This window comes from Corvus kubaryi, unplaced genomic scaffold, assembly GCF_017639235.1.
Source record: "Corvus kubaryi isolate FWS band 111438036 unplaced genomic scaffold, C.kubaryi_AGA036_p1.0 37394, whole genome shotgun sequence".
NCBI lineage: Eukaryota > Metazoa > Chordata > Aves > Passeriformes > Corvidae > Corvus > Corvus kubaryi.
Window position 1 is genome coordinate 5,569,775 of NW_024581133.1, and position 16,893 is coordinate 5,586,667.

The 16,893-nt window shown below is 47.2% G+C and overlaps 1 protein-coding gene across 3 annotated transcripts in view; it reads left to right on the forward strand.

The window, feature by feature from the left end:
* Positions 1-16,893, forward strand: part of NTRK3 (neurotrophic receptor tyrosine kinase 3) — a 219,303-nt gene that overhangs the window by 108,280 nt on the left and 94,130 nt on the right. For all 3 annotated transcript variants that reach the window (XM_042039738.1, XM_042039739.1, XM_042039740.1), the window contains one exon: positions 6,475-6,663. In XM_042039738.1, the coding sequence (XP_041895672.1) occupies positions 6,475-6,663 (189 nt within the window). The remainder of the gene's footprint in view (positions 1-6,474; positions 6,664-16,893) is intronic.

Below are 16,893 nucleotides of genomic sequence, written 5' to 3' on the forward strand. Positions count from 1 at the left end.
TTATACAAGTGAGGGGTCTGCTGTGGCTCAGAGGAAGAGGTGCCACATGATAGACTGCCTTGTGGTTGGGATTGGTGACTCTGGGGATGAGAAGTGGCTGCTTCTCATTGCAGAAGGGCTGAACACGCTGGAGCCCGTGGCAGACTGGCTCCAAATGGGCCCCGCATGGGCACCAAGCACTGCCTTGGCCCTGTGCCCACATCTGCCAATAAAAGTTAAGAAATTGATTTCCCTTTGTTTGCCTGAAAAGACGAGGCTGTCTTTATGAGACAGTAAAGGCAATCTTGCTCTGAGCATGGCTGGATTTTTAATTATATTTATTGTGCTTTTGCTTATTCTTTTATGAGTTTCAGTTCCCCTCATTGCTGGTGCAGAGATCAGCCCTGGGGTGTGGGTTGATTTCAGCTCCAACAAAAAGGTTGGTAGTTTTTTAAAGTTTATTTTAAACTTGTTTTTTTTTTTTTCCTGATAAGCTGAAGTTTGAGGTTATTTTTACCCTTGTTTATGTGCATGTGTATAGCTCTGAGTTGTATAGCTGGGCTGAGAGATGTAGCCTTGGAATTATCTACTTGCCAGTCAGTGATATGACCTTTTGAAGAACAGAATTTAAGATTGTGATTGGGAAGTGTCAACAGGGGTTTGGAGTCAGAGGAGGAATGGATTTTATATACTATATATTGGAATTTAATGAGGTCTGCTTCAGCTCTTGCTGTACAATGCATGGTGACCCACTTTATTAGGAGAGCTTTTTTTTTTTATTTATGGGTCATATACAGTTCCTAATTAAGTAGGTTAATTATATGGCTCCTTTATATTACAAAAGAAAGTGGAGATGGCACAACTAGCTCTTGCAGTGATCATTTTTGATCAAAAAATGGTGTTCTGCATGACAGCTCCCAGAGGCGTGGGTGGGGAGAGGGGACCGCCCTGCAGCCCTGAGCACTCACCTCGCTCTTCTCTGCCTCAGCAAACTCAGCTTCTGTCCCGAGCACTTGGCCTGGGCTGTGCAGGGAGTTGTCCTTTCTGAAACCACTCTGGAGAGACCATGACCCCATCCTGACCCAGTGCTACACCCACAGTGCCTCTGATGCTGCCCAAACCTGGTCTGCAGCACTGGACAGGTCCCTCCTCGGAGTTTCTTTGAAAGCATCAGAAAGGGAAGACGCTGAGGGCTCTGGTTCCAGGTAAAAAGTGCTGCAGCCTGTGAGGGCTCTGAGCAGAATGGCTCCCTGTAGCTAAACTGTCCTTGAAAGAAGTTTCTTTAACCTTTCCCTTCCCAGCCTGGCAGTGGCTGAACTCCCGCAGCATCCCCGGGTTATCTGTTCCAGTGCTCAACCGGCCGTACCGTGAGGCATCAGGGAGAACATTCAAACTCTAATCTCCCTCAGTGCAATTTAAACCTATTATTTCTTGTTTTATCCCCAATGGACGTGGAGAACAGCTATTACATTTCTCTTTGCTGCAATCTTTTACATATTTGAAGGCTGTTATCACGTGTCCCTTCAGTCTCCTCTCAACTCAAAGCATAATTCTTTCAGTTTTCCCTTAGAGGTCATGTTTTCTTCACCTTCAACTGCTTTTGTTGCTTTGCAGAGGTTACTGTGATGCCAAGCTTGAGATTTTGTTGTTTCTTCACCTGTTGGCCTTGGGGCATTCATTCTGTTGTGGATGAGTGAGAAGTGACCATTATCTTCTCTAATCTATGGTCATTTATACAATACCCTATATTCCTGAGCCTGTTTTATCATAAAGTATAGCTCTTAGGCTTGATAAATAATTTCCCACTACGATACGATTGTGTAAACAGGGGTCCCTAAGCTATGTATTACTATTATTATTTGGTTTATTTTTCATGAGTAACAAGCTGTCTGTATAACACTGTGAATGAACCAGGCAATTCACAGACATGGACTGAAAGCCATATCCTGTTCACAGAGCTTCCAGAAAAAACAGGGAGGTGAAGGTAAACACCAAGCCAAACTCCAGTTTAGCCAGAGGGAACAGCACTGAACAGAGAATGAGAGATTTTTCCGAAAAGCAGAGATTTTGGGGGAATCTGGAGGAGTGTTTACAGAGATGATAATATCGGGGCGGATGCAAAGTAAGAAGAGTTGGAACATTGCTGGGATGGATGGAGTGTAGCCTGACTGGGAGGCTGGGGGAGAACAGAGGGTGGAGAATGGTGGTGTTTGAGGGAGGTGTCTTTCTCGGGAAAGAGGATTTGGCTGTAGAGGGGATGTGGGAGGGAAGGGAGAACAGAATTGCTGCTTGTGACGTTTCCAAAAGTAACATTTCCAAGCTGCTTCACTGCTCTTTGGTGAACATCAGATGAATTTGATCCTGATTTCCTGGTCGTTGTGGCTGACTCTCCCACTGGCATTGTGAAGGGGCAGGTTGGCTGTGGCTGCAGTGCTGGGCTGGAGCAGTGGCTGCTTCTTCATTCAGGGGTAGCCCTGGGCAGCCCTAATATCTTCCCAGCCTTTCCCCACAGGGAAAAGGAGTGATGGGTGCCTCCATCAGTGCTGCTGGTATTGCTTCCTTGTCAGGAAAAATGCGTGGGGTTAACATGGAAAAGAGCTCAGCTTTGTCCTTGCAGACAGTGTGGATGCTGCTGGCTGGTGAGAGCCCTGCTTGGAGGGAAGGAGAGCCATGGGAGAGCCTTTCAGAGTACAGATGTAGCAGGTTCAGGGCTCAGAATGGACATAGTCTTCCTAAAGTTTTAACAAATAGACCCTTTTTATAGTTAATATCCACAGTGTGTTTGTCCATAACACAGGCTGAGTTATTCACAGAAGCAGCTACTGCATCACTGTTCTGAAAAACTCTGAAATATTTTGTATAATGTTTTAAAATCACAGGATGGTATATTATGAATTACTCCAAGCTACCCTTTGTCTCTTTTTATACATTTTTACTGTAAAAAACTGTCTTCTTTTCTATCTCTCTCTGCACATTTCTTTGTCAAATGGAAGGTAAACCTAAATCTCTAAAATCTGTACTCTCTTTTTCTTTTTGCTTCATTTTTTTCCCCTTTAACCTTACCTGGAAAGTGCACTGGTGAAACCGGTGAGAATTCTTCTAAATAAAACCATTCATCAGCATTATACATCTGAAAACTCAACCTCTTTGCCTACTTAAAAGCAAAAAAATATATGCTATTGCCAAGATAGATTTAAAAAATTGAAGTCTAGGTAGCTGCTTTATTTCCAGGAATTGCTAATGGCAGAGTATATTTTGAGTAAGAGCAATAGTCACACCTATAAAAGGGATTGGTGGCTCTTTGATGCCCACGATGTTTCTAAAGTTTGTCTCAGGCTTGCACAGTGAGTCCAGCACTCGTTTGCATCTCAGAGTGACAACAGAGGGGCCATGGGCTTAGAGGCAACTGGATCTCAGCAGTGACCAGCCAGAAGAGATGGGAATGAGAGAATTAAAGTGATAAAGCACCATGACTGTGGCTGTAGGAATTAATGTTGTCCAGATTTATGCTGCCCCACCACACCCAAAAAGGCCACAACCTAATAGGAGAAACTTGGAGAAGTCCTCAACTGAAAATTGCCTTTAATCAAATTATATCCTCTGGAGGATATTGGGATGAATTATATGTTCTAAGCCATGCCAGATCAGTGCCTACAATCATCAGAAATGTTTTGGAAAGCTGGGAGGATAGTGCAGTGCATCCATCGTAAGTGTTCGTTAGGACTCTTGAGAATGTGATTTATTTTAGTTTTTTTCAAGACCTGGAAGTACAGTTGGAGGCAGTAAACTGTCCCTGGATTACTGCAAGGGTAGAATATGCTTAACATGTTGTGCTCTCTCTGTGGTGCCCCTGCCTTGGCAGTTCTTGGGGTTTCCCACTTTTGCAGAGATGGGAAGGGGTTGAGATGGAGAATCAGAGTTCAGCTCTGAGGCTCATGAGGGTTGTTAGGTCTTGTAAGTGGAAAAACGGCAGCATTGACTTGAGGTGGATGACTCACTCAGAGGCTGAGTCCATTCATAGGGAATGTTCACTGGGGAATGGGAATGCAGCTGTTGATCAGCTGAGATGTGGTTACCTCTTGCCTCAAAGATCTTGGATAAGCTTGGGGCATGAAACTAAGTGAAGAAAGTCCTCCAAAGAGGTAAACCACAGAAAAAACCCTACCTGTGGAGGGTAAAGAAGGTCAGAGTCTGGGTCTGTTTATTGTCAGGGCAATGGCCACGAGAACATTGGCTAATAGATGCTTGCTGTGCTTATTTTCACAAGTACCCAACCTCCTGGATTGTGCCCTGCTCTTTTAGATGTAGCCATGTCTTTTTTAACTGGCCTGTGCTAGAGGGACACATCTGTGTGCCCTAAAAATGGGCAGGTGCTGTGCAAGCAAGAACAGCAAGGTTAAAATGCTGGCAGGGCTTTGTGAGTCCCTGAGACCCCTGTGCTCAGCAGGGTGTGTGTCAGCCTGGTGTATGTACCATGGCTGGTTACATCCTCTTTGCTCCTTGTCACAAAGGTGTCATTTCTGCTCTCAGAATAGAGGGCAACAAAACCTTCCTTCACATAGCAACACAGAATGGTTTGGGTTGGGAGAGACCTTAAAGATCAGCTAGCCCAATCTCCCTGCCATGGACAGGGACACCTTCCATGGTAGCAGTCTGCTCAAAGCCTCATCCAAGCTGACTGACACTCACCAGAGAGGCCTTTCACATCCCCTTGCCTGACGAGGAGCCATCCTTTGGAGCAACACCTTGGCTTCTAAAGGAAAGCAGTCAGCCCTCAATAGCCTCTCTCACTGCTTCTCTGCAAGGGAGATCTTTATGGTCTTCTTTCAGATTATTTACACCACTCTATACCAGTTGATGTTTTCATGATTTTTTTTTTTTTGAAATGCAGAGTTCTCCCCTTCCCACCACAGCTGGGCTGGCCAGCAGTGCAGGGTGTGGCTGAAGGAACGTGCACACCATGCAAACCCCAGTCCTCCTGCTTTGCCTGCAAAGAATTGACATTGTGAAGGAGTAAAAGTCATTCGAACTAAAATCGCCCATTTGCTTTCTGTGTTTGGAGAAATACACTGTGTGTAGTCCCAACAGAGGCATCTTACATCAAAAGCTGAATTTTGCCTTTGCACCTCAAGAGCTGGAAAGTCACACGGGCCCAGGGAGTAACATTAAAAAAGCCAGAACCTGCCAGAAGAAATTCACAATAAAGGGGGAGACCCTTTTTCCTTGTGACTAAAACACCTGTCACAGCTGCCAAGACTCTACTAATTACACAATAACTTTATTATATCCCACTTGGAAGAACAAACAATACTTGAAGCTCCAAAAATGAGCAGCCTTTATACTAAATTATTGCAGGCAGAATGGCTGCATGGAGCTGATGTTCACCTCGTCCTCCCAGCAGCTCTGGAGAGTAAAATGGCTTGAAGACTCCCTTCTTTGTTGCTAGTGCTACATAATAAAGTAATTGTGCAATTAGAAGCAGATTACTGGTGGGAGATGAGCATTTTTTATGCAATGTAGGTAAAAGGCTGGCTTCTCTGAATAGGTTCAAAGCCTAAGTGCAGCATCTCCCCTCCTTCTTACTTGACCTTCTGGTATTACCTGGGAAAAAAGGAGTGTCACTAGTTGAGTGTGGATCTCCTTCCCATGTTAAAATATTAAAAAGGTCTTGTGGAAGATTTCACTGTGGTCCCTACCTTGTCCAACACCAATGCAGCAAGAATGGCTGCAGCAGCTATTAGAGGGTCTAAAACCAAAATAAAACATAAGGGATAGGAGCCTTCCATTGTTCCCATCTTGCATGCCTGACTACTTTGCTTCATTTTCTTGCCTGTCTAATGGTCCTGTGACTTTTGGGGGTCAGGAGGGTAAGGGGAAGATGCTGCCATTTGTGGTGGTGGTGGTGGGAGTGAGCTTGAGCTAAGCAGGATATGCTCCAGTACATTGTGGGTCCCTGTAGGCATCATCCTGACTGAAGGGTTCAGTGAGTGTGCCCAGGTGAAGCTGCAGGAGGCGAAGAAGATGAGCAACATACTGGGCAACAGAAATGTCACAAATATGGATTTGAGGTGAACTCACTCGTTGGGGGTGATGTTTCTTCAGTCTAAGCCTGGTTATGATTTCTGCCAAGCTTGTGATGCCAGGGTATACAGGCACCGCAGCAGCTGCTCTCTCATGGCAGCCCTAGGAGAGGACTTTGTGCATGGCTCACCTCTGATGTGGTGTCACCTGTAGCTGCTTAACCCTTCAGGATTGTTAGTGTGGTACCTCAAAGCCAGGAAGGAAAACTTGAGATGCCTTCCCTACCCTCTGAGCTGCCCAGAGAAACTAAGCTTGGGGATGGGACAACAGGCAGGAGTGCTAGGACAGGCATCCTGTCCAGGGGCTGGTGCTGATCCACTGCCAACCTGCAGCATTCCATACATATGTGATCAACAGGCCCCGCTGCTCCCCTTTCCTGTGCTGTCCCTGACCGGGTGTGTGTGCTGTTTGCAGGTCCCGTGGCAGTGATCAGCGGAGAGGAGGATTCAGCCAGTCCGCTCCACCACATCAACCATGGCATCACGACACCCTCATCCCTGGACGCTGGCCCAGACACGGTGGTGATCGGCATGACCCGCATCCCCGTCATCGAGAACCCCCAGTACTTCCGGCAAGGTCACAACTGCCACAAGCCAGACACGTGTGAGTGCCCGATCCGGCCGGAGCCCCCCACCAGGGCCGAGGGATGGGCTGGGGGGATGGGGGAAGGAGGGCGAGGAGGAAGAGGTTAAGAGGATGAGGAAGAAGAGAAGGAGGTTTTTGAGGAGAGTGGGTGTTGGTATGGTCCAGAAACCAAAGTGAATTTCAGGTCTCAGAAATCACAACATACATGTAGATGCTTCCAGAAAAGACTTTCCACTCTCACCTTCACCTCCCTTCACCCTCCCTCCGCCACCCACCCGTCACCTTCCCCCCCGCCTGAAAGTGCCATTCCAAGCCAGGCTCTTCCTCGTCAGCTCCAAGCATGAGGTCCCAGGTGTGAGCAAGAGTCCCCTGGGAGCATGGGGATGGATGTGACCCCTGCTTGGCTGGGGAAAGGACCTGCCTCCCCTTCCTCCTCCAGCAGTTTCCCAGTCATGGGGCTGCCTCTTTGGCTCCCCAAAGGGCCAGGGAGAAGCTCAGGATACATGGGCATAGGTGCGGCAGGTGCCTGGAACTATCTTTGTCTCCAAGAGTTTTAGATGCCGGATGTCTTGTTTTTATGGGCTTCTGTAAAGCTTTTGCATCTTTCCTGCATAAATCTGGGTTGTGAACTGGGCTCATTAGACTAGCAGGAGGTGATCAAGTGGCCCTCTCCACTTTGTGTTTCTAAATTCTGAGCATAAAAGAAAAGTGCTGTGTAAAAGGATGCTTTTCTGGGAGTCCTGCACCACTTCCCACACGAGTGGTGGGATGCAGCCTTCCCCAGCATGCGGCTCACAGGCGGTAGCTGAGCTCTCCCAGGCCTCTTACCAGCTCTGAGATGCAAGCTGAGCAATGCAGGAGGTTTGGGTAACGTTCCTCTCTTGCTATTGCACATCCTTTTGGTGTGTCTTTGTTCCAGGTAGAACTGGAAAAACAAAAATCCTGCAAAATGAAAGGTGAAAACCCCTCAGTTTGGGCTATCTCTGTGGCCCAGTCAGAAGCAGGGAGTGCTTTGCTGAAGTCACCTCTGCTCTTCCTTTGGCTGCTGCTGACTCATGGGTGCAGGAGGCAGAACTCAGCCCCTGGAAGCAGGGAGAAGGCCCATCTCCCAGCCTGCGGGAAGCCATGTGGCATCACATGCTCAGCAGGAGCACGCTGCTCCTGGCCTCCACTCCTCTGTCAGCAGAAAGGGAGCTGCAGCTGCTGCTCCCATGAGGTATTCCTCAGGCAGCCCCCACTGTGCACCCTCATGGGTCCTGCTGGCTTGTGCCCAAGCCCTGATCACCATCCTTCACTTGCCAGAGCAATGGGATGTACCCAAAGAACGTGCCTGGCTTTCCCCTTGGTTTTCATTTTAATGTGCTAAATTTGGTCTGTTTGTAGAGAGGGGAGGAGGAGGGCGGTGATTAGGCAGGAGTGGAGAAGCTGAATGTAGCGTGGTTTTTCTGTGCTGTTAATTATATATTTTACATTTCTTATAGCACCTCATCTCAAAATGATTTACAAACTCTGATGGCTTGGGAGGGAGGGCTCCCCCGCTTCACTTTTTTTTTCCTTTCCCTCCTGTGCTGTCTCAAATCTCTTTAATCTGTACGCCGACCATTGCAAGACGTGGGTGCTGTTGAGGCTGTGCAGCAGCAGAGCTTAAACCTCAAAGGATTAAGTTTTGCTCTGAGCCTTTGCCCTGTGGGACTTGTCAGAGCTGGGTGGGTTGCAGGGGAAGTCACTCGCTACAGGACTTGACCTCAGAGCTTCACAGGGCTGTTTGAGTAGGATCTGAAGCATTCACAGAGATGCTTAGGGTGGCATCTGGAGACGCTTCTCCTGTGAAAGGTGCCACAGGAGGGAATGCTCCAGGCTTTCCAGGACTACAAGGCAGTGGGGCTGAAGCCAAACCCCACAACACTGGTACTTCCTTTGGGGGATAAGAGGCAAACCACAGCTGGGTGCTTGCAGGTCAAAAACCCTAATTTTTTTAGATGCCTTTGTCACTCATGGGGCAAAACCCAGTCCTTGACTCCTCAGGCAGAGTTGAATTTGGTGTGTGTTTTGTATTTTAGTCCCCAGGCCTTAACTTGGTCAAAACTTCTGACTTCACTGGTGGCTTTGCTTGAGGCTGGAAAGTTTGAAAGTTTCATAATTCACCTTTTAAATTAACCATGCTTTGGGTAGATTTTGCTGTAAGGGGTTTGTTTGATCTGATGTGCTCTACTCAACATAAGCCTGCGCTGGAGAATATTTGTTGCTCCTGTTCTCCCCGTGGTTGTCATGCTGGAGGGTTTTTCTCTCCCTGTGTGCAGAGCTTGGGCACAAACACTTCTCCATTTGCTGTCACTTTTAAAGAGAGCTTCTCTGGGCTGGGAGTGCCTCAATGCCCAGCTGAACCTGTACAGATGCAAACTCCTGCCACCGCCTCCCCCAGAGCCACTGCGCAGCTGTGAGCAAAGGTGTTCTGTGACACCCAGCATCTCTCCTTTGCACTGAGTTGTTGCTAGAGCAACATCTTCAGCAAGTGTTTTCCCTCTCCACCACGAAGCTTTTCTGCTTTCTCTTTTCATCCCTGTGCTCTTGGATGCTGCCTGCGTTGAGGATGTGCCGGTGCCCACTGCCGTGCTGCAACGAGGGGAGCAAACTCTGTATGCTTAATGCAGTATTAATAGTGCATTGATGTGATATAGATTTCTGTCACCCTCCATACTAGCAAGCATCACTTATCACGCACGGATGACGGATGTTTATTCCCAGCCACTTAGCTCTGCATAATGGAATCGCAGCTGAAATATGGAGAGCAGCTCCCTGCCTGCGGAGCTGGAGGCCTCTTGCTCCCACTGTGCCGTGCTGTCCCATGGGATCTTCTTGTTAACATGTCCTCAAGGAGACAGAGACGTGCTCTTCACTGGGAATGTGCTGTCCTGGTACTGTTGGGGTGAAGGGCACAGGAGCCAGCCCTCACTTCTGGCTTTCTGGGTTTTTTGCAGTTCTCTTACCCTCTTTCTGCTACTGCCTGACTTAGTGCAGAAGGTGGGACAAGCTTGACTCAGGATTCTCTTTCCTTTCCTGGATGAGGGGCTCTTGAAGAGCCATGGAAGACACCAGCACCACCCTGCTTCCTCGTGTTGAAGCATTTAGTTTTTGAGAAGATGCTCCCCCATCTGTGTGCTGTAGCTCCGTGCTGTGCTGGGCAGCACTGGGTTTGCATCCTGTCCTTGGTTCAGCTGTCCTTGGCCCTACCTGGAGGGTTAAGGAAAGAGTTTGGCAATGTGGACAGTCCAACCACCAGTGGATTTCAGAAGAATAGGCTAAAACTGCCTTTTTCTCCTGATCTTGTGCACATGGAAGAGAAACCAAGTGCTTATCTGCTTGGCAAACATCAGCAGGAGGAGCAACAGGTTGTGATGAGTTTGCACGTCTATATCTGGAAATAAACAGATCAGAGAAGAAGAATGGGACTTGTGGCAAGCACGGTGGGCAGAGAAAGCGATGAGGGTGAGAGTTTAGGACTACATAACATCAGCCCATGGTCAGAGATTTTGGTAATGCAAAACATGCTCCAGTCTACCCACATTTGTGGCAAGAAGGTGGCTGTGTGTCCTTCTGGGCAGGCTTGGCACTAACTGCAGCTTCTTACCTTATCTCCCTCTCTTGAAGTTCAGGAGATTTGAATTCCCAAAATTCAAGTTTCGTAATTATGAGTGGATGGAAATTCCTGTGGTGAAATATTGGTAATGTTTCAGAAGAAACATTTTGGAAGGTTGTTTTTCTTTAATAATAACAATTAAATAGTAATTAATTCTAAGCACAATGCATCAGATGCAGATTAGTTCTTGGATCTGATCTCTCGAGCTTTACTCGAATGCCACAGCACAGTTTTGGAGTTGTTCAGTTCCCTTGTATTTCTCATCTAACAAAACAGGTCTTCTGCAAAACAACAGAAATCGATGAAAAAAATCCAAACTCTGATGGAGAAAATTGCTCTGAGGGGCAGATCCCCACCTGCATCCCAGCAGTGGATGCTCAGTTGTAAAAAGCATTGTGAAGCTGGACTTTTGGGGCAAATTCTTTGATTTTGGGGGAGGTTTTTGCCAGCCTCGACTGGAGCTGGCTGTGTTTTCCAGGACTGGCGCAGTCTGGGGACTGGGATGCATTCTCCACACGGGTGGAGCAGGCGTCCTTTCGTAGAGTCCTAATGAGGGTTTTTTTCAACCTCATTTATTACAGGCTGCCCTGACATAATTACATATTCGAAGTTAGTAATTACATGTATTCATGCTAATTAAGTAATTAGATATAATTACACTAACTGTAAATACATGGTAATCGGCTAAAAAGAAGTACTTCAGAAAAAAACAAGGCAAATCACACAATAAAAGCGCCATCAGCACTCTTTCACTCAGTACCCTGCCTTTATCTTGGATTTCAGTGCAGCTTAAAAGGAACATCATGGTCATTTCAAAAATCATATTTCTTAACAAATAGATTTTCTTACCTCTGCTTTTAATAGATCTCAAAAACTAAAATGAAAAGGATATTTACCACTAACTGTTAATTTTTTTTGTTTGCCTAGTGTGTTTTGCTCATCCTGGGCATGGGAAGATAAAAAGTATGCAGCATTTCTATTTTGGGTCAGTTCATGGTCCCATCTTTGCCAAAAACAGCAACAACATAAAACTAAAGCCATAAGTGCTTGTAGTTTTATTTGCCTAAAAAAGAAAACTGAGCTAGTTACACAGTTTGTAGTGGAAAAGAAACTTTCCTTTTTTTTTTTTTTTTTTCCCCAGGGATGAGAGAATTTGTCAAATATTCTTTCCATGTAATATAAATGTGGAGTGCAGGGTGAAGTGACAGCAGCACTCTGCTTCCCCATTCCCAGCCTGGGGCAAGGCTCTACAGGTTTCAGTCCCTCCCACAGAGCTCTGCTGTTTCTCCAAACTATTCTTTTCCTCTTGTCTCCTCTAAAATGAAGCCCCCAGGCTCTTCTCCAGCAGGACCCAGCTCCCATTGCTCTTCTGAAGTAGGCACTTGTGGGTGAAGACTCTTCTGCACTGGAGCTCTCATGGTCTTGCATTCTTGTCTGTCTCACTCAGCTCACGTGAGATATTTTAAGGGTTTTAACGAGAACCTGTGAGTAGCTGTTTACTCATTCATGTGTGTTTTGCTACTTTGTGCTGTGTCTCCTCACTGTTTGTAGCAAAGCATGGGCTTGTGGCTGGGGACTGTGGAAGAGCCCTGACCTCAGAGCTCAGCTGCCAACAGGTGAAGGCATTGGGGGTCTCTGCAATGACCTTCTGCCTCCAAATTTTCCTCCCGTCTGGTTTGCTGTTGGCTCTCATAGAAACTGCTCTGAGCTCCAAGGGTTGATGTGAACATCCTGCAAAAGATCTGGATGTTGAAGAAGCCTCGTGGGCTCTGGCTGGCTGTTCCCAGAGCAGATGTTGTAGGTATCTGAAAATATGTGTGAGCAACCAAAATTACTGCCTCTGTCCCCCACTGGAGAGAACTGAACTTCCCTTGTGCCTAGAGACACCTTCTTGTCCCCTTGCCCAGGCTGCAACATCTGACCAGCAGGAGACATACCATGGACAGTGGGACTTGGGGAAACCTTCCCAGCTCTCGGTTTTCCTACCTGTGGCTATTTTTTGCTCTGCATAATTTTTTCCATCCCTGAAAGAGCAAGTGGAAGATATATCCACATTTTCCAGAAGCCCAACTTACCTTTGCAGAAGTGGAGTGCCCATCCCACCTATTGCACCTGCACTTTGAGTTTCAGTCTCACACTTCAGTCCTTCCTGCTGTGATGGTGCTACACCAATGGGGTTTTTTCAGGATGTCTTGGAAAGGCTGGCAAGATCCATTGCCTGTACCTTACCCCTCAGCCAGCTCTGGAGATGTTGTCTGTGTGGTTGTACCATGAGGAAGAAAAGCAGCATGGCTCTGCCTGGTCCCTGCCTGCTTTAGGAGGAGCTGCTGGAGCCGGGAATGCAGCCCTGCTTGCTCCACACGGGATGGGCACCCGACTTGGTTTGAACACAAGCCCATCACCTCCTGCTGCTGTTGGGATTTTCGATGCATTCTCTGTTGCTTTAACGTGTGTTTACTGGAGATATTTGTAGCAACACCCAGGATCAAAGGGGGACTAGCAGGCTGCAGCCCCGGCGTGGGCAGTGACGCTGGCAGCGCAGCTGAGTGATGATACGTTGGTTCCTGGTGGTGAAGATCCATGAGGAAGAGAAACCCTTAAATCAAGAAGAACGTGGCTTTGGGCTCTTAATGGTGACTGGCCTGCAGAGAGGCTGCTCTGGTGGTGGAAATACTGCTGGATACAGACATCAAGGGGTTGACAGGGAAGTATTTTCTCCTATGAAACTCTGCTTTCTCCTCTGCCTAAAAGCCTCTCCACTGGACTGTTTAATCCTGATGTCTGTGGGGCCAGCAAGCAGGGTTGGCTTGCTTAGGGCGATTTCAGGAAGGGAGCTCGTGATGTGTGAACTGTCAAGAACTTAACAAGGCAGATGAGAGGAGGTCCTGACCTGTTTTCCTACTGGATTTGGAGTGGCTCTAGCAGAGCAGGCTTCTCTTTTTGCCTGGCAGCCTCATCCCTGCATTAATTGGGTTGGACCGGAGTGCACAAGAATGCAGCATCTCATGGAGGATGTGTATGTACCCCCTGATATTCCACCTTGCATCCAGGCCCCTGCTCATCTCATAAAGGGGCTCACACCTCCCACTCCTCTTGCAGCATTCCCAGGCCTCCACACACCCTCCACTGTCCTTACGTGGGTGGGCATGCATTCCCCACCCACTGACCCATGGTCTGGCATGAGTCCAGGCTCATTATGGCAGGGTGAGAGGAGTGGGACACAATAGGGGTAAAAAAACAGGTTTACATTCCCTGTGTTACCAGCTGTGTGCCTAGGTATTGGTGCTTCTCCCTATCCATTTGTGCTTGTTGTGTGCTTAAACCTGAAGGAGGTGTCTGTGCCAGAGAGAGCAGGGCTCTGTTCACCAGCCAGCACTCCTCATGGGTGTGGTTTCATCCCTGCAAGACAAGAGATAGCAACACAGTGCTCGACCTGAGGCTTTTGCAGACTCAGGCAGCCCTGGTATCAAGAGTGTCCTCCTAATGGCTCGTCGATTGTGTGAATTTTGCTGTGGGTCGCTGTAAAAATAGCTGGTGTATGTATGTGTGCATGGGCAGAGTGGTGGTATTGATTTCTTTTGGCCCTCATTTAAACATTTGTCTCATTTTTGAATGAGTTTTTTGTGACTCATAATGCTTGGCTGTTGGGAAAGTGTCTGGAAGCTGGGGTACCTCTGCACTTCTGGGATAAAGGAGATGTGCCTGTGGTACCTGGCCATGGGGTACACAGAAGACACCAGAGTTTGCAAGGATATCGTGTTGTGACTTTTTAGTCTCCCCAGCCTGTTTTTCAGGTTTAAAATCTCTCAGAAGCACGTTTAAAATCTCTCAGAAGCAGATCATTGTGATCAGACAGGAGATGTCTTACTGGTTTGGAGATTGCAGGCTCTCATTGTTTGTTCATTGTCTGGTTAAATTGTGATTCCTAATTAAAAAGAGCTGCTATTGTTTAGGAGTTGGAGCAGTTTTGCATGACTGCACACACAGCAGGTGTTATTATTATTAGTGGGGCTGCCCTGTGGGACAAGAAGTACAGCCCAGAATGCAGCAGAGAATCTGCACATCAGTAAAGGTTAAAAAAACCCCAAACCTGTGCTTAGTGCTGGTTTTGGGCTAAACAGTCCAAAACAGCCCATTCAGTCCTGAAAGCTGGGGAAAGATCCATGTAAAAAATTATTCTGCCTAACGAGTTGCTTGTGTGAAAGGAGGCTTTTTTTTCCCAGCCTTGTGTGGTGGCTGGCTCTGAGGAGATGGGGCGGGCAGACAGAGCTGGCTCCCAGCAGCACAGGGCAGGTGGAGCAGAGCATGATAGCTTCTCATAACAAAAATGCAGAAATTGTCATTTTTGATTGCTGGACACTTCTAGTGCACCTCAACATCCTGCTGTCTGTCTTGCTCTTGTTGGTGGGTGCAGACAGGGAGTGGGGTCCATGGGATGAAGGAAGGTGCTGCTGCTCATGGAAGCACCACTTCTGCTGGTGTGCTCCCAAAGCCCTGACCTGAGGCAGCTGTTTTTCACCACGGTTAAGAGTAAAGCACTGGCCTTGTTGAACAAGATGCGATTTGCTGAAGTGAACATACCCATTGGAGAACTCAGCAAACCCATTTCCATGTGCAGCTGGTGTAAGATTTGTATGCAAGTGTCTTGAGGTGAAAAGTACATTGGATTCACAGCATGTGAGGATTGCTCTCAATGCCTGGGCTTGTCTCCCATTAAAGCAGGGTTTATTGCATAATCCGTTTTTAGATTCCTGCACGCTCATTCCTGAACACACTGCAAGTTACCCACGTGCTGAGCCTTGCTTGGATCTGTTCAAGCCCTCTCTCCCTGCCCTTCCCTGGATAGATCTGTTTAAGAGATGGGAACAAACCGAGACCCAGTGAAAGCACGAACATTTCTGTGAGTACTGCAGCAAGGATCAGGCTGTCCTGCTGTCTGCAGCCAAGTGTGGTCAACATGGGATGCAGTACTTAAATTAAGTGATGATTTACAGTTTCATGTAGACTCAGCTTTTTCTGATGTTCGCTCCAAGTTCCTTTGCTGATGCTGCAGCAGCACCTGAAGTTTTTTGTCACAGCTGTGGGTCTGTAAAAATGTCACACCTTTCTTTCAGCCCTAATAACCTATTTTTCCTCACTGAATCATAGTACTGAGTCTGAAGGTTACTATACCTACCTATTTTTATGTATAAATCTCATATATATGTTTGATCTATTTAAATGCACTGGTTTATAATGTATGGACACCTGTTCTTATCTTACTAGTACATTTTAACAGGTTTTACATCAACCTTCCCTGTCCAACCACCATACTCCTTTTTTTCCCTTTGTGAGATAAAAGGGACCTTTTTCTTTGCCCTGCAAACATCTCTTAAATTCAGGACAAGCAGTTTCTCTGGCTCCCATAAGTGTGACAGGAGACAGCTAAGTCTCCTAAGTATACATGGCAAACTGCAATTAGAAGGAAACACTGGAACAAAGTTACTTCAGTCCCTGTCTCCCTTCCCCCAGCCCTTCTCATCCCTCCACCTCCCTCTTGTGGGATTAAGCAAAGATAATCCTCAAATGAGCAAGATCTTTGGGAAACCAAAGAGCCAAGGGAGGAGAAAGAAAAATCCTTTGCACTCAACACTAATAAGGAAATTATAGGCATCCTACATTATGAATTGGATGAATTTTTAATGGTTAGAAATGCAGCTGATTTATAATGCATCCATCCTGGATGGCAGGGCCTGTCGCCAGCTAATAAATAAATGACAGGCCCTTTGTATTAAAAGTATCAGTCATTTTACATCTCTGCACTGTAATTGATGAGGAGCGTTGAGCAAGGGAGGTGGTGGCCATCAGGTGTGGGCAAGAGCAAGGACCTTGTGTTTCAAGCTGCATCTGACAGCTTGATATGCCAGGAAGTTGCAGCCCAGTCTTCAAGTCTTCTCTGAGACAGGGCGCAGCTTCTGCTCCATCCCATTGCTCACAGTCCAGAACCAGAGAAATAAAGAACTTAGCTGGGGCTGCTCGATTTTGAAAGGTCATTTTAAGCCCAGCTTAGGGCCCTGTTTAACATGTCTTATGCTCTAGAACAAATGAGTCACCCTGGACAGCAGGAGTGGCTCCATCTGAGGTGGCTGCCCAAAGGTTCCTTCCTACACGTGGAATGAGGCAGGAGGCTCTGGGTCTGCCTTGTGTGAGACTCCTGGTGTAGGGTGGGGGGATTGTGCCGTCTGTTCTCTTGACAGTCCCTGCTATTGGCACAGTCAGGGTGAGACGAACTCAGAGTCAGGGATCAGCGTGGATTCATACAAATCCCACCACAAATGTTCACACTGAGGCTGCGTTAAAAATAAATTCTGGGCAAATCCCAGAGATGGGGTGGGGTGGGACTGTTCTACTCTCGTGCCAGATCCCAGCAGAGCCCAAATGTCAGGGGAACCTTACTGAGAGCACAGCAGGCAGCTGATTATTTGAGGGATGGGGTATATTTTATCCTCTTCTTAATGAGGAGAAGTAACCTGGCACGTCGTATCTCCACTATTTCCTGGAAAGAGGCATTTTTCCTTCCAGCCCATCAAGGGGCTGCCAAGCATCTTCTTCGCCATTTTATGGATGAGGAG